Source organism: Dermacentor andersoni, chromosome 7 (genome assembly GCF_023375885.2).
Source record: "Dermacentor andersoni chromosome 7, qqDerAnde1_hic_scaffold, whole genome shotgun sequence".
NCBI classification, from domain to species: Eukaryota; Metazoa; Arthropoda; class Arachnida; order Ixodida; family Ixodidae; genus Dermacentor; species Dermacentor andersoni.
This window is the reverse complement of record NC_092820.1, coordinates 168698112-168723236: the sequence shown is the minus strand read 5'-3', so window position 1 is coordinate 168723236 and position 25125 is coordinate 168698112. Positions and strand designations below refer to the sequence as shown.

The 25125-nt window shown below is 45.9% G+C and overlaps 1 protein-coding gene across 3 annotated transcripts in view; it reads right to left on the bottom strand.

Annotated features, from left to right (window-relative positions):
* Positions 1–24302, bottom strand: part of Amnionless (amnion associated transmembrane protein) — a 39033-nt gene extending 14731 nt beyond the window's left edge. For 2 of the 3 annotated variants that reach the window (XM_055071716.2, XM_050180231.3), the window contains exons 1-12: positions 24014–24302; positions 21557–21720; positions 20018–20102; positions 18653–18903; positions 13455–13589; positions 12240–12339; positions 11435–11514; positions 9368–9524; positions 8411–8506; positions 4000–4114; positions 2509–2644; positions 923–1054 (exon numbers count right to left, since the gene is read on the bottom strand). In XM_055071716.2, coding sequence (XP_054927691.1) covers positions 950–1054; positions 2509–2644; positions 4000–4114; positions 8411–8506; positions 9368–9524; positions 11435–11514; positions 12240–12339; positions 13455–13589; positions 18653–18903; positions 20018–20102; positions 21557–21720; positions 24014–24056 — 1467 coding nt within the window. In that variant the 5' untranslated portion in view covers positions 24057–24302 and the 3' untranslated portion in view covers positions 923–949. Of the gene's footprint in view, positions 1–852; positions 1055–2508; positions 2645–3999; positions 4115–8410; positions 8507–9367; positions 9525–11434; positions 11515–12239; positions 12340–13454; positions 13590–18652; positions 18904–20017; positions 20103–21556; positions 21721–24013 lie in introns of those variants that run through there. The other variant, XM_050180232.3, reaches the window with a different exon arrangement.
* Positions 24303–25125: the final 823 nt, after the last annotated feature.

The following is a 25125-nucleotide window of genomic DNA, read 5'->3' as shown; positions in this document are numbered from 1 at the left end:
AAGGGAAAGGCAGGGAGGTTAACTAGAGGGGAAGATCCGGTTTGCTACCCTACGCTGGGGAGAGAATGGAGGGGGAGGTAAAGTGATAACAATGTAGAGATAAGGAAAGAAAGGAGCGTAGACATACAATCACAGTCGGTCACTGTCGCCGCATACTGCCACCGCACAGCACAGTAGCACTTGCAGCACTATAAACATCTGTTCAGGCTACAGCCGCTTGTAAAGGTCATATATATAGCCAGCGTTTGTGACATACTTGTTGCATCGCAGCATGTATGGTATCATAACTGGATTATTATTAAATGCTATGTCTTTGCGGTTGTCCATCCCCTCATGAAAAACCCGCAATGGGCTGGTCTGCGCTCCTTCGGCTGGCACTGTAGCATTGCCTTCGAGAGCTGCATTGTCGTCTAAGAAATAAGCTCTTTGAATACATTTTAGCGAATGAAGACGTCATAAAAATATATTTGATATTACCGCCATAAGTATACAAGCAGAGAGAACGAGGGCGAACAAACGAAAACACCGCAGAAAACGCCCGGACTGTAGCAGACGACAGGCATGAATCCGTGCCCTGACATCACGTGAGCGGCACTCGCAGCGCCCCTGTAGTTCGTTCTCGGGGCTAATAGTTCTGGTCTCGGACATTAGCATTGGAAAACCAATGTCTTTTCCAATAGTAATGCTTTTCTACGCTTTTGGCATTCGTGAGTAGTTAGAGCAATGAAGTAAATCTTAACTGTTTCTTGTCAAATATCAGCGTATAATGACTATCATATATAAAGACGGTGTTTTCATGTTGGATGCAATTTCTTTATGATGAGGCTCAACTGTACATGCAAATGCGCATGATTTGTATAGTAATGTGTTTAATAAGGACAAACATTGTGCTTTAAAACAAAGAAAGCTGATGCATTGTTACCATTGTCATCGGTTGTCTTTCTTCTCATCACTGTGATTCATCGTCGCTTTTCTCACTCCTTGCTTCTTCGTATGCCGGGTTTGAAAAAGTCCCCGGTTCCTCCTTGTAACTGGCGCCATAATGAGGAAAAGCCTGCACAGAGAAGCGGACTCACGTAGTATGTTGAACCAGCTCTGACCTACAACTCTAGTTGATCCAAGTTACTGAAACCCCCTGATGTCATACTACTTAAAGCTGCTTCACTATGATGCCATGACTTGCATTAATACAGTATGCAGTACTTTTATTAGGCGAGTCGTCTTTTTTAGGGAAGAAATGTTCATTTTTTTCTGCTGAAGTGTGGGTACAAAACATTAAAGAAGTGCATGTGGAAACGCAACTGCTCAGTTCTGTCGTAAAGGTGAGCAGCCTCAGTTGTGTTCATGACATCGTCAACTCAGTTCATGACATCAAGTCAGTGTTGATAGTGGTTGTGTTTTCTCAATGCGATCTTGTAGCAAATAGGAGAGCAGAATTTTTCTGGTCGGCCCTTGCCCAAATTGCTGAATCTAGGTATCTGGGTCCTATGTCATCCAGGGGTGCCATTAATGGTGCCACAATGCTGTCAATGCACGCACATTGTGCATGAGTTTGCAATAATGACATTGCCTGATGAAATTCTGCTTTGATGCCCATAATGTTGATGATGCCTATGATGGTAAGTCTTGTAGCAAGTCTCACGCAAATGCTATTGTACTGCCACAGACATTAATCCATAGATGGGTTCTACTAGAAATGTTTTTATCATGTATGGTTTGAGCTACAAGACGTTGTGAACTTCCACAATTTTAGATGCTTGAGATTAATCTAATGGAGATTATTTGGGCCGTTTACCATACTTATGATCTTGCATGACATGTCCAAGTTCTGTTTGAAATGTTCCAGTTTTGTACTGCAGATTCTTTTGCATTATTTTAGGCGCAGTTCTGAGCTTGGTAATGCTTGGTTAATTCAGCATGGTCTAAAAAGTTTCTTCCACAAAGTCGCGCATTTTACAATCTCTGTATAATTGTACCATCACTACTCCTTAGATGTCTTTCCAAGCACACCAAGTGGTGGTACGTTGCTTGCAGCTATTAGGCAGTTCATTGAAAGACACCCTCATTCAAATTTAAAACTTCTTAGGATTGCTCCTATATTGTCCTCGTCTATGAAACAAATTGTGTCTGGTGCGTGTACTTGACTTTTTTTTTTTTTTTCCTGTTGCACTAGATTTTACACGTGCCCTCTGCGGTGGGTCAGGGGCTGTGGCATTTGCTGACGAGCACAATAATCGCGGGTTTGATTCACAACAGTGGCTGCCACATTCTGATGGTGGAATGAGGAAATACTTGTGTGCCGTGCCTTGGGGTTGAAGCAGAACCCCAGGTGGCCAAATTAACTTGTTGCCCTCCAATAAGGAGTCTGCAGCTTGGAAACCCTAGAACTTAGAACAAAAAGTAGGAAATCTTGTTGCATTGAATTTTTCAATGCAACATAGCCGTCAGCAGGAGCGGTTAGTTACACTACTGAGACAAGGTAACTTATGTAGCGCAGTCATCCATTACCTCAAAGGGTCCTGCCAAGGGGTTCTCGAAGCTGGGCTCATCCCCTGATGGCACCAGGGCATCGTGGGGTGTGGTACCCAGTTCCAGCTCAATGCGCCCATCGTCGAAACGAGCCATCGGCAGTAAAGGTCTTCCCCTGTAATAGAGTGTTTGTTTAAAGCAACACGACCGTGTGAAAGGCTGAGTGATCTGTTGTCGGGCGCTTTACCGCACATCCGCGAACAGTTCACACATACGTCTTTACATTTTTTTCAGATCTTTATGTCTCCCCCTTTCCAAGGCAAAGGGTAGTAAACGAGAGATTTATTTTTCGCAACCTCCTCTTGTTGTCATTTTTTCCCTATGTCTCTCCAGTGAGAAGAGTGGCTGTGTGTGCCAAGACTTGAAATCTCTCTCCTGTAAAAGGGAGTCCGACCTGTAGAATGGTGAGATCCACTTTATAATTTCCCCGTTTATGCGAACACACAGATTTTATGATGGACTAGCTGCATTCTGACGAAATAAAAACACAAATACCCGATCACGCCCATGTAAGCCACCTCGTACAAGGACCAGTGGCAACCGACGAGAATCGGAGAGCCCGGCGGAGGAAGGCCATAAGCGACAGCCCAGTAGAGAAGCGTTATAGCGATCTATTGTAAAGAGGCACGAATAAGCCCCAACATGCTGCACTGTTCTCCTGTAAAGCTTGCTCCCCTTAGGTACTTTCGTGTTGCACGTAGAGACTTCTCTCCGATGTATTCTGGCGGCCAGTATGCATGGCCCCTTAAGCCTATAGTGATGCAACTTGTGATTGAGAATTGCCGGTCACCACGATCTTGCTATAAACTTTATTGAATCAATCAACTGAGGCACGAGTGTCATTACTAGCCCTGACATATATTTGCGCACGAATCACAGCTAAGGCTCTGTGTTCCCATCTGGCTGTTGGTTCAGAGGAGCAACAGTAACAGTGCCACTGAGAGCAGCACAGCACTCTCTCGGTAGCCGCAAGTGCGCATCTAGTTGCTGACGTTTACGTGCATGCGGGTGCATGCATTGCAAATTACGTATAACAAACGGTTTGCGTGACGCAGCCTTTCGGGCATCCATAAGTCACGTAGAATTTGTCACGTGCAGTTTCTATAAATCGTGCAATTAACCACGCACAACAGTTTCAAGCTACTAAAAAACAATTACCTGCAGAACTGTGCACGCAAAGCGCAGCTGTGAAAACAATTTTGTGTTTTGTGCGTCGAGTCGTTACTTCGCACTCACTGCTTTATTAAGGTAACACGTGCTTCTACAAGCTGGCAATAGGTGCTCTGTGGCTTTTTGTCTCTGGTGAAGAGCAGTGCGACTTCACGGATATACAAATTGCATTGCCGTGAAGCCGCACTGGAAAGCAATATTTCCGTATAGCCCGTCCATCTCCACGTAACACTTGTTGAATTCTTGTGGTGGGTAATACGTGCAGAAACACGGTAATTCATTAGCCCGTATCGCAGTCACCTGAAAAAGGTCTTGGGGTGTCTGAATCCGTAGCGCCGAATGATCAGGAAGACGGCGCCAACGAGCAGGAGCAGTGTGAACAGTACTCCAAACACTATACCAGCCACGGAGCCTCCTGAAAAATGAAGAAAGAGAGAGAGAAAAGAAAAAGAAACTGCAAAGTCACTGGTTGAAATACAGAGTCATGTCAGTAGTTGACAATAAGAGTAAGCTTGCCTCGGGGCCAACGCTCATTTCTTTTTTTTAAAGCCTGTAAAACACATAAATTATCTCTTTATACAACCCATTAACCGACGTGAATGAAATTCATTGCGTTTAAGAGAGGAGGTCAAATTCTACCGAATTTAGGTAGCAGAATTTTGATCCACTGCCTAAATTTGTTCATTCTTAATTTTCCAAAAATTAACGAGTTTGCAAGAAATAACGTTGATGCACAATGTTTACAAATCCGTAATTATGCAGCAAAACAGATATCACAATTCTGTAAGCAGGATCTGTTATGTTATCATATCATGTTAAGACATGATATAAGAGTTCACAGCTTACGTAGAACACTTACGATGTATATGAGGGTTTTACAAAAGACCTACTCACAAATCAGCTGCATAATTCAGAACGGTGTATACACATCATACTTGCTTGCTTTAGATGTCTCAATAGATGCAGCTTATACAACGTGTGATATCGTTTTTTATTGCCAAGCTATAGAGTTGTATTCGCGACGCCAACTAAATGCTTGCCCCAAAGCGGCCATGCCTAGATCCAGCCGATCTAGGTTCAGCTGCAGGTTCTCACATTACAGCGTGCGCTGCAGCATTGCCTAAGTAATTCTGAAACGTCGTGACGCCTCCGCACACAAGCCCAAAAAAGGAAAAAAAAATGGATGTCGAAAGAATTTTGCTGTGTACCGTTACGGCGTGTCATCACAGCAGAAGACAGAAATTTATAATTTCATCGTGCCCCGAAAGTAGCAGACGACACACAACCTAGAGCAACATGGATAAGAGACTTGTGCATAGGACGACTGCTTTATTCCAGGCGAGTAGACCACTGCTTTCTTTTATCACAAAAGCAATTATATGGACACCCCAGGCGCATTCCTCCCGTCGCCGTGATGTTCCGCATAACATCCAAGGGCAATACCATCATCCCTGTGCCACCGTATGTGGTGCACACGACGCGCATACGGCGGCGTGCATATGGTGCACCGATCTGCGTGGGGACAGAGTCTAGGCGTCCAGGCGCACAAAGGGCCAATAGCTTTGTGTGTGCTGTGTTCTCGCCGCTCAGTTGGCATTGAAGTGAGAGGCAGCTCGAAGGTCAATTTGCTCGCTCCTGATGCCACACTTCCTCACTCCAGCGTTCTGACAGCGAGTTTCCGCGGTCGTTGAGGGCAATGTGTTCATGTTTGCTTGTGCGCGCGTGACATCATGCTTGTTGATTTAGTAAGTAATCAAATGTTAACAAGTTTATAAGGCCAATAAAGCTACTCTCTTTACTTCGTATAGCTGTCTACTAATTTGCAATCACAGTCGATGCTTCGCCTTTCGGGTGAGACTGCAACTTTTTTTGTTTTAAATATGTTGCTAGCATTTCAGATCGCGGAGTGCATCTTGTCTAGGCGGGCACTTAATAAATTAGTGATGTAAGCTTATGTTTCATTTGGTTTGGTTAGTTTAGTTTTGTACACCCAGAATTAGTGTTACGGATGTCTTAAGCAACAGGGATATTCTCAAAATGTACTTTTGTCCGCAGGCACCGGTATACCCAGAACAATAACTAGCTCGGAAGGTCTGAAGTTGATCATGAGAGCAAAAATGATATGCCGCGAGGCGACATATCATTTTGAGAGCATGTTTTAGTTTAGCGGTGTAAGCGGAAGATGCCATTTTCTCATTCAGTGCGATGAGTTGTCAGTTTATTTGCTAGCACAAAATTTAAGCGCGACTGCAACAGCATTCGTTCCACACGTGGAGCAATCGGACTGGTCACAGCGCCGCTAGTTTGCTTTCCAACACTGTGCACACAGCCAAATTCCATTACAATTGGTGCGTTTCATTTGCAAGTCGTGTATTTACACTAATACAGGTTGCACTGCTCAAAAGGAAACGCTAACTAAATTTCGTTAACCTAGGGGAAGAAATGCAACAATTGGTCCGGTTGATTATTTACTTCTTATGCTTCACCGCGGTTTGAGAATTTCTACAGGCGCTGGTTGTCTGTTGTGTTCCCAAGCATGGGCCCTACCTCGAACATTGTGTACTGCGAGCACGAATAAGCGCCAGTCATCAGGCACAGACTACCTTATCACATGGATCAGCCAACTATAAAGAGAAAGGAGCATCCCGACTCACAAATGGAGCTCTCATTTGATTTTTTATTTCAATACGCACTGACCATGAATCTGAAAACTTTTTAGCCTTGTTCTATCGGTGCACCACATCCGTATTTACTTTCTGAAAGCACAACAGACGTTATTGCCTGTATATTGTGCGGGGTGCTATGCAATATACTGCAACACGAGTCACAGTGCGGAGTCGCCTGTGAAGGTCGAAAACAGTCAAGTATTGTACGTATAGCGGCAAAGCAACGCCACGAACAAGTGCTTGCACCTTTCGGAGGCGCACTACGTATAAACACTTCCCTTTTCTAACCTCCGGCTCGCTTGAAAAGCTCTTCGTCTTTCAAAAAAGACCGATGTGGCTCGCCAGGCAGGCCGGACATTTGCACGCACAGTGCAACGATTTCCGCGGTTTCAACGCTATAATCCTTTAGACCAATCTAAGTAAGGCAATCGGCAGCAAGGTCCCTTTCGGCTTCGGCGAAATACCTCGATTCTATGCCAAAAACAAAAAACTTGAGCATAGCACCAAGCAAAAGAGCCGCCGTGAACCTGAATGTTGTAGCACCATGACATTCAGCTTGTGCTGGCAACACAGACATTTGGACCGTGTTGCCAGCACAAGTAACGGATTCCGGAGTCGCCAATACTTCATGGTTAAAGTTTTCCAATTTTCACGGTATTCAGCAACTTTTGTAACCAAATTGATGGCCAAAATGGAAAACATGCTGCCTACATTCTGTAGATTTTGACTTGTTCTTTTAAATTCAACGAACCCCACCAAACGCGGTGAAGCGGATGCCAAGGACAACCATTTCTCAACTAGGAAGCTAGTTCCCACGTATTTACATAGAAGCTCCTAAAATAATGTGCTAACTTGGCCGTGCGGCTGCTGCCCTGGAAGCAACATTAAACAGACACTAAGGAACTATAGAAAGTCATTTCGAAGTTATATTCTTTCAAAGATCTATTTTGACTTTTTTGGCAGGAAATAGTTCATTATTATCGAACAAAATAGTCAAACTTCCCTTTTATGAATTTTCACACCGTAACCTCGGCGCCCGCATACGACACTGTGACGTATTCTCTGGGGACCGTTCTGATGCAGGAAACTTTCTCGAAAGTTGTTAGGCTGAGTCCAAGTAGCAATTGCTTATATTGTAGTCAAATGTAGTCCTCCTTTACCAACAAACATTTATCTAGACGCCAGTAGGCGCTGTCAAAATCCCTGACATCACAGTAAGCCGTTGCGGAAACTTCAGGACGGCGTCGTTAAGCGCCTTTCATCTCTTTTTTCTTTTTGCCACTTTTCTGGCATTCTGAAGAAGCGTAGTTCACTAATACAGCTTAACTCAACAGTCTTTTTTTCATCCCCTTGACTTAATAATCTAGTGCACATAAATAAACACCCAAGAGTGTGGATGTGGGACCAGCCGCCGTCGTAGCACAACAGATGATATTCAAAACTTGCAAATGCGCCTCTCTACACACCTTTGACGCAACCAACTTGGCGGACCTTGGGCTGTAATCATAATTAACGTATCAAAATGCGGGTCAGTTACGTCATTCCTGCCACCATCCCATTTCCCCACTTAACAAGGTTTCAAAATGCGTGTCTCAGCTTTAAACACGCTACTAGCAGGAATGCGGTCATCTTGGTTAGGGAAAGTTAGCTCTCTGGGAAAGTTTTTCGTGCGTCCACTTTCATTTCCTTAGCTTATCACTTGTACACGTTAATTAAAATTACAAATGACTTCCTCTGTACTTTTGCAGGCTTCATTATCTGTTGGCTTCATTGTGAACTTATTTATTGATGTAGTTATTTACTTACATCAGGGGGTATACATCTCGTGTGAAATCGTGTAATTCACACTCAAATCAAACACACAAGGCATGGTAAAAATTGTCATTAGATACCATATTAACATTTGCAAGCAGAAGAACATTCCAGTCTCTTGCGGACCAAAGAAAAAAAAGAAAAAGAATAACGCAAGGTGTCAATTTATAAAGGGAAAGAAGCTGCCGAGAGGTTGCCACACATTTAACGTGAATATACGGACGTTACCTAACCTTGCGATGCACCGCTTCCGCCAGCCAGCGTGGTGTTCCACTTTTCACTCCCGGTCAGGCTCGCACTGAGGACGCTGTAATGCTCTGCATCCTCGCCTGTGGGAAACAGTAAGTATGATACTTATAGGTCTGGTGTGCCCTCTTGAAACCACCTTGAAGCGACACATACTACATTTGCTTATATAGCAACACATTTGACTATTTAAATGCCCCCTCGCCAGGGCCCGTCAGAAATTCAGATTATACATTATAACTTGTGAAGTCCCCTCTAAAGAACCATTTTTTTTTTGTCAGATCGGTTCGCTAATAGTGGTGATAGAAGAAACTGAAATGTCGCAATGCCATGCTGCCCGGAGGCAAGCTTCACTGCCAACATAGACACCGTCTTCCTGCCCTTTTCTGGCGAGCGACATCCCTTCACTGTAGGCGCTGAGCTATGCTCCGTATAGAGGGTTGCAGAAAATAACGCCTTTCCCTCTACCACAATCACTCTCCCTCCATTACTGACTTCTAACATACCGCAGTCAAGGGACCACGCCGCACTAGTATCACGAGCCCCCGCCTCCTTCATATTATTTTTTTCTACTCCTGTTGTTCTTTATCCTCTTGTGCAGTGCACTTTCGATGGCACTTTTGCGCATTCTGCATTGCATAGTTTACCGAAGTCACGTGCCATTATCAGTGACACTGTAGGCATGCGGTGTGACGTTGTCGCTCTGTCGGGAAGCAAAGTTTCCTTGAAAGTGACTGTGGGCAGGCCTGCCATTTGAATTTCCAGCCGTTTTCACGGTGTGCATCGATGCAATACCTTGCAGACATGGTCGTCAGTGCGTGAGGTGCGCAGCACGCTTGTCTGTTTGCAGTGCCCAAACCTGGCGAGAGTACTTTCAGCGGTAGGCTTCTATACACTTTGAAATAAAAATTTAGCAACCTCTTATCATAAATAAATATCCTTGCCTGTTATCCTCTCGTAGATGTCCGTGGCAAGGCTGTGAGCTTTTCCAGGGGCTATCGGCATCCCGTTGTTCTTGGTGCCGAGATCGACGGTGATGATCTGAATGAGTCCGGTGTAGGTACGGTGGATGTAGGCTTGCACGTGTCCGCCATACTTCGGCTGCAAGGAAATCGCCTTGTCAATAAAGTGCATGTGACGATTTCGCCTGGCACAAATCGCAGTCTCTCCGCAAGCTGTAGTATGCGAGCCCGGCTATTCTACATGTGCCAAATGTTGATGGCAGAGTGAGACTACATGTAGTACAAAACGGTTATGTATATCACACACACTCTCTTTTGTTGATATGCGATGTGACACACACGAACGATAGTGTAAGATTAGGCAACTATCAGTCGTGCTTTTTTATTTCCGAGTCTGCGGACCAGCTGAAACCAGCACGTGCGCTCTAGCTGGTGCTACGTGACATGCTGTACGCGCCATACGCCTGAAAGAGTTAACTGGCATTGGTACGAAAGAAGCGTACATACGGTAGCGCCTTATGGAGGAGCATCGAGATGTACTGTGCCGGGTGGCCGAGGTTCGACACCACCATCGGACACTTCACTGGTTAGGCGATGTGAGAGAGGAACCCACCTACCTACCACAAAGTGCCCTGGGATGGTCGACCAAAGAACACTTCACGTTAAAACCTAAGACAGGGGTGGCACTGCCACCGGGAGCATATATGGTGGCAGCTCCTGTGGTTGTATAACGCCAATAATGAAACTGCTAATTATGTGCATAACAGCTATTCCTGTGAAGGAAATGCATCTGGCGTTCTGGGAAGCTATCAGACCTCGCTCACATGGGCACCAGACACGTCCAAATGTCGCGCTCGCAGGACATGGTTGGCTCAGGAACCACAAAGATACATTGGCAGGATGCATGCATGGTGCATGAACAAAATGAGGAGGAGAAACACCGGTAGGAAGTTCGTGCTTGTGTCCATTTGTTTCTTGTACGTCGCCTGCTTGTGCGCTTCAAGTCCCTTACGGTGGGTCACCAGCAACATCATTTCTTGGAAACAATAAGTTTAGACTGGTGAAGTACTTTTTCTAAACGTTTTTGTCCTTGCTCCAGTGAAAAAAAAAAGCACTCATTGCTGATCTATGAAAAATGAACTAGAACAACAGGAAATGATGTTAATGTTGATCAAGTCAGAAGAAACTGGTGCGAGAACTTACATGGGGCGTTGCCACTCGCCTTGTGTTTTTGCCCAGTTTTTGCCTTACGAGTTTACGGTTTGGGCGGCTTTATATGGCGTTCTAGAAACGCAATTAACCAATACAGCTCGCACAGCCCCGACCGAAGACTTCAAAACCTGAGGTCGGAAAAGGCATGCTATACAAAGACACCTGTAATGCAAAAGCACTGTCATTTCATCTCTACAAGCCTGAGGATCTCTTGCCGTACACACACAATTGTCCTTTATATCGATTACTCGAGATTGCACTTTAAGATCTAGCGTATGAGCTGGGTGTACCTTACGAGAATCTTTCTTAAAGGGACACTAAAGCGAAACAGTAAATCACTTTAGACTAATGACGCACTGTTTGAGAACCCTGCAGGCAGTCATTTCAAAAAAATAGTTTGATTATTAGATGAGAAAATGAAGGTCCAAGTATCAGTATTTGAAGTTCGCGCCGAAACCCCAGCGCCGGTACGTCAGCGTGACGTCAGGGATACCAAAGTATGTTTTCGCATTTGGGCCGCGCTGGCTGAATAAAGGTTCCCGAAACTTGCCATGTTTAATATTTGGTTCATTTAGAACACAATGTAGTAAATCTGTACCTCTATATATAATTACTAGGCCCTAGAAGATGTAATCAAAATCCCAGACGTCACAGCCCCCAGGTGCGGGAACTTAAGTAAGCGTCGCCACCCGTATTTCGCTCTTGCGCTTTTTCTGGCTTGCCAAACGTCGTATCGTTGTAAGAGTGGTGTTGTTGGTGTTGCATAACGGTAATTTACTGATGCAGAAGAAATCATTTTTCACTTTAGTATCCCTTTAAACCACTCACTGAGCTCACCTTGATGATGTCGTTGAAGAGGAGCTGGACAACATTGTCAAAGACGAAGCCCGGACCGGGATGTATTAGCAACGCAGAAGCTGCACGGACGCAGTTCAACAGTTACATACACGGATGGGTAAAGCTGGAGAAGGTATACTCCCAAAGCGAGGGAGGGAGATAAAAGAAAATGCAGAAAACTAGTTCACACTTGTCACGACACTCGCAATACAATGAGTAAAGTAGCTGAAATGATGACGAATACATAGGCGATAAGGAATACGTATTGCATTTTCTTGCCTACACCTGAAACTGCAATTCAAGATGTTTGTTATAATGCGCTGTCAAAAAAAAAAAAAAATGGAGAACCCTGGTAAGTATTATCGCTAATCAATAATAAATTTCAACATGTCCAGCACACATTTCTTGATATTTGCCTGGTGCCCCGTGGCTATTTCCGTGGACATTTTTGCAACCAAAACGCAACCTATGAATTAAATACAAGCTCTGCCCACATAAAAAAAAGCACTGCATCTGCCTCTCAGTGCCTCAAAATAATTTACTGTTCCCAAATGACGCCCATAATGAAAGAAGTTCACCTTTGCGTGGTGACGTCGTGGTGACGTTGCATGGTGACGTCGTGCATCTTATAGGGCTGCCACTGACTCCAGGTTACACACCTTCACTCTCCCCTCTACTTTTTTGCCAGAATATAAATAGCGACAGCCGCTTTATCCTCTATCTCGTCCATATATATGCCACACATTCCGGTAAACATATTAGAGACGCACGACATCTAGTATTCGCTGGAACACACATGGCCTACCGCAGATGGGACAGCAGTTTCCTATCATAACGATGGAGTCCTGGCAAGGCAAATCCTCGGCGCAACGGGGCGCGTGCTGTATGCAGATTCGCTCCAGCGGCTGCGGGGAAAAGAATGACCGCATGTACACTCTATTGAAAACAGTATCAACAAGACCACCAGATAAACAGATAAGATAATCTATAATTTTGAGAGGAACTATGGCCCTGTACTAAGGTTTCCTGAATTTATCTATACAAATGCTAAGCACTTTTCAACCGCGGGCTTTGAAATGACACTCAGAAAAAAAGAGAGACAAACGTGAACCATTATTTTCTTTTAGAATATAAAAGTATGATAGAAGGATAAAGATAAACACTAAATCATTCCAGATTGATAAAATATTTGTTGAAAACTTAATTTTCGTTAATTTCATGGAAAAATAGGTTCATTATTAGAATAGAAAATGAAGATCAAAGTTTCATTTCTTTTTTATTCTGCCCATAATCCTCAGCATCGTTAAGTTGCTGTGAGCTGAAGTATATTAAAGTATTTGTTTGTATTTTTCCCATTTTGGCTCAGTAAAAGTACTTGAAACTTGTCAATTTCAGTTTGTTTCTTCAAGAATGCAATACAGTATCTCTGTGCCGGTAAAAATTTTACTAGCCCTGAGCAGATGCCATCAAAATCCGTGACGTCACTTCAAGCTGGTGCGCGAACTTCAAGGCAGGGTCACCACCCGTCTTTCGTTTTCGCACCTTTTTGGCTTACCAAGCCTCTCCACAAATTAAGAGCAGCTTTTCGGTATTGTAGAAGGGTAATATACAAATACAGCTAAATTTCTTTTCTCGTTACAGTCCCCTTAACTCCAAAGTCAAAGGCCCATTGAGCGTGTTTATAAATAAAAAATAAATACTCTAAGTGGTTTGTATGTCTTGCCAGGAGGACTGAAATGCGTGCCACATGCTAATGTGAGCGTCGTTACAACTGTATATGACAGAAAGTCACGAGGGGGCCAGGCATTGAAACTGAAATGCGTTTGAGAAAGAACTGCACGTAAATAAAAAAAAAGGGGGGGGGGGGGGGGGGGGGGCAAGAAAATGCGCATGCCGAATCCAGTGCTGCCGTGACACGAATTTGCACCTGCCGCAGGCTCAGTGACGTTCTGCTGCTGAGCATACAAGCTTGTGGGTTCGAATCCCAGTCACGGTGTGTGTATTGCAATGGAGACCTCACCTCGGGCTGGTCGTTGCCGCACGAGCAGCCCTGAGGGTCTTCGCAGTCCGGTGAGCCGCTAGTCAGAACGCCACTGAACATCGCTTTTCCTTCGTCGCCGCTGAGTAGTGAGTTCATCTCAGGGCCTCCATATATCTGCACGTTTTGAAATGGAAACACAAAGGAGGTATGAACAATCATCATCGTCATCACTTTGTTCACCGTCCCCCTTTTTCCCAGTGCAGCATTCAGCAGGCAAGAGCAAGCTCTGGTCAAGCTTTCTGCATTTATGTAGATAACTTCCTCTTTCTCTAGACATCTCGGAGGCACATATAACACACAACAGGCTTCGCACAAGGCTTCATGAACTAGTGTATACACTAACTTGCTATAGGAAGTGAAATAGAACAGACATAGGAAGAGAGAGAGAACATGCAGTGGAGTGCCCTATAAGGTTTTTACTGTTCACACTCAGCAGACCCCTTGATCGCACTCTCAGTAGATGACGTTTCTCATCGGGAATGCTTTCTTTATTGCGTGACGTCAATCCCAGCACAACACCTCATTAGAGCGACTGTGCATCCAGTCAATGACTTAGCCAATCTCGTAATGCGCATCCAAAGTCATATTCCCGAAAGTGATCCATATTGAATAGCAGTTTCAATTGAGTTCCCGTTTACTACTACTACTACTACTACTACTACTACTACTACTACTACTAGTAGTAGTAGTACTGGCAGTGGTAGAGCCAGCAGCATCACTACTAGTATAAGTACCGGCAGTTGTAGAGCCAGCAGCAGCACTCCTAGTAGTAGTAGTAGTCAGCAGCAGCAACATTATATAGTAGTAGGATTAGCATAAAAGTAGATAGTAGTAGTAGTACCGGCCGTCGTATAGAGCCAGCAGCAGCAGTAGATATAGACAGTACCAGTAGCAGCAACAGTATATATTAGTAGTAATAGCTTATATTAGTAATAATAGTAGGAAGGACTAGTAGTAGTATAGTAGTACGCAACAGTAGTAAGCATTTTATTATGAAATGGAGAAAAGCAAGTTCCTGCTGGCAACATTGTAATTTAGCTAGGCCACTGATTCCTGAACGGCGCCCAGCAGAAGTGGATGGGGGAATAGGCGAGATGATCGATATGCAGTACACATACTAAAGAGAAGGCTGTATACACTTTATTTATTTATATCACGTACCATGAAGTGCCTAGGCATTGTAGAGGGAGACGGGGTACATGCGTACAACAATAATGAGATTACTTATAATAAATTTACACATAATCAGCGTGCCTACCAAGTTGACATCTTCAAATTCCCCGAGCTTTCCAGGTTTTCCCTGAGTTCCTTTGCAAAGCTTTCTGAATGAGACGGAGTTTTGTTATATGTCAAGACAGGGTGACACTATGTTGCCCGATGCTGTCACTTTCTGTAAGCATCTTGAAACAAAAAATGATTTAATCCAGTTCAAGCAGTAAAGTGTAATGTTTATTTTATTCGAAAAGAATACAGAAGCAAGGTGTTAGTAAAATGCACAACGAATAAAATATATTTGAAAATAATGGCAAACCCAATTCCAAATCAAGTCGAACATTTTCAAATACCAATGAAAAGGAGACGCACACAGAAGCAAATATTTTCCAATATGAGCTATTTCTATCAACTGAAAGCGAGCTCACTGGTATGAGGCCTGAACTTTGTCACAACTAAGATTCTCTCTCAGCAGCTGGAAAGTCAATCTCAACTATCCAGACATACTCTCAGCCGGTACACAACACCTCAGTGTTGGGTTGCACTGCTTTAAAATTTATTTTGGTTAGGATGAGGGACACCTGCATCTCGGCGTCAGCCAACACTTTGTTTTTTTGAGTTCAAGCTTTTTCAAAGAGGCAATGGCACCCTTCCTTTCTCGTTGATTCCTCAATGCAAGGCTCCTTTCTGCTCTCGTCCTCGTTACACCACGCGTTCGCCCCACGGACCATTTGAAGCACCCTCTTGGTCAGTAGTACAGTCAACGACCGATTTTTTGGGCTACCTAAGCGCCGCGAAAACGTCCAAAAAATCGGGCAGTCCAAAAAAATGAACGCATGTCTAACTGCCCTTCAAGGGCCCCTCACCAGGCCCCATTGCAAATTTTGGACATACGCTGCAAGTTGTTACATGTCCACTAGGGAGCGTACTGCCGCAAAATTTTTTTTTAAATCGGCTCATTAATAGCCGAGATAGAAATATTTCAGTGCCGCGAACCCATGATTTCATCAGGCGGGCTCCACCTAGTCTAGGTGGTGTTGGCTCCACTGCCAAGCGAGACGCTCTCTCCACTCGCCCCATCTAGCTTCCGCAAGCGAAATTCCTTCCCTGCGTTCTCCCATACCGGACCTGGAGGATCGTGTGACGCATACGTTCGTCACAGGCCCCGCCTTGATTTTTTTTTTTCTCCTTGCTTTCTTTTCGGCGCTACGCACTTCCGCTAACAGCATCCCGCGCGAGCTGTTGTTTCTAAAGGGACTTTTTTTCTCGTTCGCGCAGCGCACGATTTTGCGCACTGTGCACAAGGACACATGACTAGCGGTATAATTCAGTGCTACACGAATACTGAGGCAGAACAAGCGGATCGCAGAGCACGATCACGCGCTGCAACACGGTTCGCTACCTGCACACGTGACTGCACGACCGTGGAAACAAGCAGACGAAGCGGAAGTACATCTCTCCTGCTTAAGTGCGAAGTAAAACAAAAAAACACGCAGACATTCCGTTTGTATGCTTTATTATTTCTCCAAACTTCAATTCGTCAATTCAAGCAACATATCAAACAAATAACAGATGTTGCCTTGGATAATTAAATCACGAATTCACATGTCACCACGAGCGACATCACACTGCCGACCCGAGTACGTAGGCGCAAGGACGCGAGTACGTCACCGTCCGGCTTGGAGCGCAGCGACCGCGAGAAGGAAAAACGGCGTTCGGGTTGAAATTTCAGACTTTTCCGCGGCGCGTAGCGATGTAATTCTTTGCAAGCACGATCGTTGGCCCGCATTGTATGCTCTGCGCTTAATTGTCAGCTCAATATTGTCACGTAGTAGTGACGGTGAGGAAAGCAGCAATACTGGGAACGACGAAACTAGCATCTTATTGGGCGAGCTTGTGCCCTCAAAAAAAAAATAAATAAAAAAAAAACACGCTATACTCAAAGAACGGCGACAGCGGTGAACACAGTCGGCGATCGGCGAAAATCTGATCAGCGGGTCAAGCGCGTCAGGTTTTATACATCAGTCGTCGAATGTTCCAGAGTAATCGCTGAGACCCGCGTGTCTTCCACAAAGTTCTACATTATTCGCGTTGCGCATACATGCAATCACATTACACAAGGTTCGGTCAGACAGCGGATGGAACCATCGATAACATTCCAGAAACTTCCTATACATGCAGGCGCGTCCTGCGCGGTGCGATAACATTTGTTAGGCGGTGAGACGTGGTCGCCCGATAAAGATGAAATACACGTGTCAATATGGTTAGACCTGGTGAGCGGCCGGGCTTAAATCACCACAGGCACGTCCGAAAAAGCTCTGGAGGCCTGCCAGTAAACTTATTAGCCATATCGGTGCTCATAGTGCGACAGAAGACGGGGATGCACGCATGCATAATTAAGATATACATACAGTGTCCCGTGACAATTGCCCCTTCCCACGGTAGTTAAGCTTCACCGCCGAACATTTCTGTATTGAGGCGAAGCTCACTTTCGAGAACCGGCCTTATGCAACACGTCGTGTTTTTCGAGCTTCGAAGCCAACCTGGAGGATTAAAACGGCGGTGTCGGTGCCATTGTTGATAGCGGCAAATTCTTTCAAAGAAAAACACGGCACCGCACGACAAGAAGTTTAATAGCTAACGTGGAAGCAGCTAGGCCTGGCGTTGCCACGGTGGTGGCTACGGCTACCAGCGGATCTGCGTGCCGGTTCGAGGCGGCGAGATAACCAAAATGGCGGCGGTAGTGGCTTTGATTAATGCTGTTTCGGACCTGTAGTCACGGCAAAAAGTACGAAATATCGGTCGGCGAAGTATCCTTGCATTTCAAATTTCAGACGTTCTTATACACTGACTATGGGGTACGTGATGGTGCCGCGAAGCCGTGCGAATTATCGGGCATGCCAGAAAAAATCTGGAAACTCCTCGAGCCGACGACACGGCGCCAAATACAATTTCTTGCGAGTCCTCTGTTACTGGAGCCAGCATTAGCGCGACTTTCGTTCACTTTCAATAAAATTACAGCTAATTTTCCCTGATAGAAGCACAAATTCTTTGAGTTTTTCATGGGCATTCCCAGACTATTCAAATTCCCTGCGAATTCCCAGTTGTCCCCGTGGGTATAGACACCCTGATAATACTAGCGACATTTGCGCTCAACATGTTTACCAAAACAACAATATTGCCAAAAGAGATAGAGAAAAATATCATTGTCTAGTCAAGATACGGCTGAACAAGACTTGAAGTTATGTGGTATTGTCGCGATTCAAAAGGTGCACACAAGGTTTTGAAGAAAAGTGCACTCTTCTACTGACACGGTATCAGCGGAAGGTGGTTCCAATCACTGGTTGTATGTGGAATAAATGAGTATAAAAACCTGCTCGTGCGACAAAAAATGTCGCTTATTATATGATGGTGATCAACTCGAGATGACTGATAAGTAGGTGTTAGGATAAGCTCACTGCGAATGATGCGGTGACGATGCACTTTCTGAAAAAGGCATAAGCTAAAAACCTTTATGTGCAGCGATAGCAAGGTTACACACAAGCTGCTTTTCATGGATGTTAATTGTACTTTACGTACGATCGTAGCTGGAAAGAATGAAGCGCGTGGAATTACTTTGAACCATTTCAACGAAGTTAACGAGCATAGCATTGCTAAGGTGCCGAATGGCAGCAGCGTCTTCCAACATGGAACGTACGACTGTTTTGTAAAACAGTAATTTTAGTGATGCAGGGCATTTGCTAAAATTTTGCCAAAGGTACCCCAACATGAAGTTCGCGTCTAAGTTTAAGGCGTTCACCTTCATAGTTCGCGTGTTACAAACATCAATATGTACTGGTGGCACAGCCCCGCAAGCCGTCATTGTCATCATCGAGCCGGGAAAAAAAAAACAAGTAAATCGGTACAGGGCCAAGGGAAACCCAGTGCGCCAAAAGGGTCGTAAAAATTTGCGTCGAGGTGCTCACCCGGTCGCCAATCTGGACCTCGCGCACCTTGGGCCTGAGGCCGTCCATGTCGACGCGGAATCGCTCGTCCTCGAAGATCACGAAGTCGCTGGGGCAGGGCACGAGCTCGGAGTCCGGCACCGCGGGCGGCCTGGGCGCCGTGTCCGGCCGGTTCTCGACGGCCTCGGGCAGCAGCTGCGACGACTGGCGCAGCGCCCAGTGATCCGGGTTGTACCAGTGCACGCGCTCTTGGGCCGTGAACTGGGCCTCTCCTATGGCAGGGCGGCGAGGCGTGCGAAAAGAGCACAGCGACCACAGGCCCGCCGAAAAAGAACTAAATTTATTCGTAATCCAGACACACAAGTTGAAATTGACGAGCGCAGCGTAAAGCAGTTAAAGCGGTGAGGCGGGCTAGTTGGTTGCTGGATCGCGCATTCATGTTTGCAGCGCGGATATGAAAAACATCTACACAGAAGGAAACGAGTAGACTGGACGAGCGCTGGACATTGTTAAGAACGGCCAGCTGCAGTGCAAGTTTGCCAGCCATTTACGCCAGCGGTGGCAACCTCATCTTGGAACGCCGCCGCCAACCTCTAGCCACGGCGTGACTAAGTCGACTTTGTGTCGGGAACAATGCGCGCATCCTCCACTCTCCGTCGCTTCAGCTAGGATGCGTTCGACGAAGCAGGCTTTGTGCGCAACACAACAACGCGGACCTGATCTGCTACGGGTGAGGGAGTTGCCGCAGGAAAGCCGACGAAGGCTCCTTCCCACGCGCCGACCAAGACGCAAGACAATGTGCTACCCGGCTCAGAGTTCTACGAAGCCCCTCTGACGTCGGCTCCGGACCACTACACCTGTGTGTGTGTGCGGCACGTGTATGTAAGCCCTGATCCTCCTCCAAAAGGGCGGGTCATCTACAATGACGTCGAACTATGACGTCGAGCAGAGTGCATATAAGCAGCGATTGTCGGCTGCTAGTGTGTGCTCGTCGTCACGTGATCTCTCGCGTACAGGCTTCATTTTGAATAATTTTTCTTCGACATTTCATTACAGTGGTACAAAGATGTTATTTTTCAGCAAAACAATTGTCATATTTGAGCGTTTTAACGTGTAAGACTGCGTTTTACACGTGTAGGTCATTTATTTTCGATACTCCTGCTCTCAGTTGTGAGCATGCCCGGTTGGCATACAACTATATAAAAAAGTCAGAATTAAGGGTCACAAATGGGTGAACATAAAATAAAATTAAGTCCTCGGAACGAAAAGGCAAAAAAAATATTCTTAATGAACAAATGAATGTTCCAACTAACAAACATAGGTTACATAATTAAAGGGAGTACAACTTTATGCGAATGCACACACCAGCTACGCCCCCGCACTTACCCACGCAGTCTCCGTCCGTCTCGACGCTCTCGAAGCTGAGCGCGGCGCCTTCGTCAAGCACCAGTTGCCCCGTCTTCGGGAATACCTGCATTGCATGATACGGCAACGCTTGGTGACGTATAGGCGCGATCTGTTTTAAGAGACATATATATATATATATATATATATATATATATATATATATATATATATATATAGAGAGAGAGAGAGAGAGAGAGAGAGAAATCTCAACTGTGCTGGATAAGCTCGGTTATTACCCGAAAAGGTGGAACCTCACCTGCGCGCTATATGGTATCGCGTGTAGTTAGACAATTCATAAAGCTTTCTAACTGACAATTATTTGCCCCATGGAACATGTTGCAATACGCGGAACTAAAGCCATGGACGGCTGAAGATTTAATTAGACGGAGTCCATACCTTTAGCTACAGCACTCATTATAAAAAACAGGTGACGTAATCTGATACCACAAGCGTGTCACGCACTGAAACAAAAAATCGATAACGACGATAACTCGGCGAAAGCAATCATCAGCAAAATGTAAGACACACAGGTGACAATATCCATAAAAACACGGGGAAGGCGGGAGATGGAAATTCAAGACGATGAGCAAAACGAGAACAAGGTGAAAGCAGGAGCCAACGTTTCGACAAGCCTTGAAGAAGACAAGTCCCCTTGTCGAAACGTTGGCTCCTGCTTTCACCTGGTTCTCGTTTTGCTCAAAATCCATAAAAAGTAGAATACGTCAGCCTACAGACAAATAACTTTTTAAAGGCTGCACGCCCTGTAGCCTGGTATATGACCCTCGTCCTCTATAGCAAAGTTAATACACTGGCGCTTGAGAAAAGAAAACAAACAAACGAACACTCTAGAGACGCGTCGAGCTTTTGAGTGCTGCCCTTAAGTTTTCTCCGCTTTGTTTTGTTTTGCGTGATAAAAACGACACACATGTGGACTTCAGACAAGATGACACGAACCAGTTCAAACTTTTATATAATTTGCTGTCGCAAATAAAACGCCAACTAATTGCACATCTCAGAGGCACATATGACACGCAACAGGCTTCAGACAAAATGATAAACGAACCATTGAGAACACTACATACTATAACTCGCCATCGCAAGTAAAAAAAGAGTAAAAGAAAGGAGTGACGCGCTGGCATTACGTTAACGTCCATGTTGTCGTCGCTTGAGAGTGGCACTGAGAAAAGAAAAGGTGTTACCGCACCGGACCCGATTTCAACGTACTTCTTTTCGTTTGCATTAATGGTTACACGTAACCCGCCACGGTGGCTAGCGGCTATGACGTCCGCTGATGAGCATGAGGCCGCGGATGCGACACCCGGCCACAACGGCAGCATTTCTATGGGAACGGAATGCGAAAACGCTCGGGTACCGTGCTTTGGGTGTAGGTAAAAGAACCCCAGCTAGTCAAAATTAGTCCAGAGCCCTCCACTAAGGCATCCCTCACAAATGCTGTTTCGGGACGTTAAACCACACACAGTTTGACAAACTTCTGCGGTTATGAGCGCGCGCACTGACCAGCGCCCCGAGCTGCACCGCCGATCCGACGTAGATGGCCAGTCCCTGGGCGTGTCCCAACGAGGCCCTCTGTCCGGCACAGGGCGGCTTCCCAGCCTGCCAGTTGCGGCCAGTCTCCCAGCGGGTATCCGGCAGCCAGCGCTTCACGGCACCCTCGCCGCAAACTGCATTCACCATTTTATATTGTTTGTTTACATATTTTTATACACACTTTATATACTTTGTTTTGTTATTTGCGTCTTTTGCTGTATAATTTTTCAAAAGTTATAAACTGATTGTTTGTTGTCGCTCTAATCGCCAATGCGGGGGGCCTGCGGCTTTGTCAAGCTGTCAAAATTACAGCTTTTTCCGCACGCCCCTTCGTATCGTTACACTGTACTGATGCGAAAAATAAACGTCGTTGTCATATTGCTGCGGAACAATATGTGCGATCACGAAAAGGCGAGCAGTGTGAAAACGACGACGACGATTAGAAGATAGCGCGGGCTGTTGCCTCTTGGCCAAGCGCAGCGTATTTTCTTGTAAATATACTTGTACATAGCTTTTCGTCTGCGTCTGAACGTTACGTGAATGTGCCCGCGAACACGACCGAGTTGGCGTAACGGTTCTATTCCAATTCGTTTACTTTCCGCGCTTCGTCAATGGTCCGAATGGCACTCCGCGTACGTTGTCACCAAGATATGCTAGTCATGAGTAGCGGATGGGAAGAAAGGAATAGAATCGACCGAAAGGAAACGCTGCGTTATGCTATCTCACAAGTTGTTTACAGCACTGCTGAAGCTAGACGGCTCCTTAGCCAATAGGAAGGCCGAATGCCTCTCGAGGTGTGCTTATGCGCGCAGCGTCGTCTGCTCTGCGGCTGCTGAAATCGCCACTACGTGCATGCGCAAAGTCCTAACGTGTAACGTATAACTGTAACGAATCATGTAGCAAGCAAAAACAGAACTTTCTAATCGTGTCACTTAATCAGACAGTTACGCACCGAACTATATTTCACTGCGCAATGATATTGCCTGTGTACGCTTCGTACCTTCGGCCGCGCTGCAAAAGACTTAGGAGTTGGAGTATCGTTTAGGTTCCGTTGGTGTTTTTGCAATGACGAAAGTGTGTGACATCTCAATAAGGTCTGAATTACAAACGGACGCAAGGACGGACGGACGGACGGACGGACAGACAGACAGACAGACAGACAGACAGACAGACTTCTGACGATGCTACATAAACTATGTCACATGTGTACATCGACAATGACGGCCCTGTAGATATATGGGGGGGGGGAAGAGTGAGGGAAAGTCCGGAAGTATTCAACAGGCAACAAACTACATGGTGCACATGGAAGGAATGCATTGTAGGAACAACAAAGGAAAAAATCGATGTTGACTAAACAACGTGTGAAGAACCGTCTGCGGTTATTCATTGCCAGCATATGCGGTGTTCCACTGCTGAGCAAGAAGACACGGGTTCGGCTTCCGGTCACGGAGGCTGCATTCTGACCGCGGCAACACGCTAAAACGCCCCTACACTGGGATAATGGATATTAGTGCACGTTAAAAAGCCACATACGTAACCAGCGCTATTCCGAAGCCCCCCGCGTATAATATACGGCGTGTTTCATAGCCGACAGTGCAGCTTTACGACGTGAAAGCCCGGCAAATATTAATCTTGAAAAGTATGTCCACAGAGTCCGAAGCGCCGCGCTGCTGCGTCTGCGGTGGATGCCTGTTCTATACTTTATACATGCCTTGGGGCAAGGACAGTCCTATAGAAAATGTAGTTAGGGATGAGAAGTTGAGAAACTCGCCCACCTGGCGAGTATGGGCGATAGCTCGTGGGCAATACATTTTACGAGTCGCAGTTGCAGTATCTACACGAAATGGGCCTCCATAATTCAATTCCCACATTATGTCGCGAGGCATCTCAGACGAATAAAAAAAAAAAAAGGCCTCCGTACATGTATATTTGCGAGTCTGAGTGACTCATACGTCAAAGAAAACGAAGCTGCATAAGCGAGTTCTTCCGATGAAACCGTCTTCCATAAGCACCGTCGGACGTGTCTTCTGGATGGTTCATCATCGACGCCCAGGTATTAACGGCTACGCTTCGAGGCTCTCGCGTATAGCCTGCGTTTCTGGACCAAGCTGCTAGGTTTCACAGCTGCAGCCGTACAAATTCCTAGTTGACGTCCAACGTTGAGCTAGTAAAACGCGACGTGAGAAACAAAAATTATGGATGACTGGCTAAAAACAACGCGAAAAGATGTCGTCTGTTCGAGTATACTCACGGTATACCTTTTATTTTATAATAACGTTTCAAAGCGAACATTCGGCGCTCCTGCGCAGGTTGCGTCGTCGGCCATTCTTTGAAATTCGACACCGAGCACGCTGCCGCACGTCGTGGCCGCACGAAAACGGGTGTGGGAGTTTAACAAAACATCTAACCGCATCACCTCGCACTTACCTGACAGGGAAAGCAGCGCGATGCAAAAGAGTACAGGCAGCATGGCAGTGAACGTGCGGATGATGTATCCCTGACGCGAGCTTTCGAGTGGCCCGCTGTGCAATCTCGAATGAATGAGCCTCCGAATGTCGGGAGCTGGCAGAGCGTGGTACGAGAGAACCCCGACAGTCGTCGAAGGGACGACGGTCGAGACGCCGAGAGACTTGTGCTCGGCTCGGTCGCTCCACCCCCGGAGCGGGGATCGAATTCTGCCCGCGAGTCGGTCGGACGCCCACCGCCGCAACGTGAAAGCTTTCTCGCTGGCCGGTGGGCGACGGAACGCCACGGAAACGCCCGCAGGTCTTGCTCTGCCGCCTTGTACGTTACCATTTGCCACTTACAAGCGTACGTAAAAGCGCGTATCTGCATTTTTGCCTGGTGAGAACGACGTGATACAGGGATATAAGTGCGACGCATATTTGTAGGCAGGAGGAGGAGGAATAAACGTTCATTTACGAAACAGTATGTCGGAGTAAGCGCCGGTTCTACTCTAGGTGGGAGGTCTCCTTATTCCAGGAACCCTCTGTTGCCACTTTGACAGTATCTATCTATCTATCTATCTATCTATCTATCTATCTATCTATCTATCTATCTATCTATCTATCTATCTATCTATCTATCTATCTATCTATCTATCTATCTATGTCTGTCTGTCTGTCTGTCTGTCTGTCTGTCTGTCTGTCTGTCTGTCTGTCTGTCTGTCCCGTCCGTCCGTCCGTCCGTCCGTCCGTCTGTCTAGCCGCCTAGGTCTTGGTGCTCTCATGGTCGCTTCGTTCACTTGGTATGTACCACAATTGGCATAGTATGACGAAGTGCATGCCAAATATAAATGGTAGGTCGTGCCATGCCTGTCATATGTAGGTCATGAAACAGCCGCCTACGTGTTGGTCCTCTCATGGTTGTTTCGTTAACTTCGTAGGCTCCCCGCACACTGCTTCGCATAACATCGATTCCCACAGGGCGTGGGATCTGCCGCCTTTTTTCTCTCTCGCGAGATTTTGCGTACCTGTATCGCACCTGTAGTATTCGTGACATTTTCAACGTGTTGTTTTATAATGCACTTTTACCTCTTG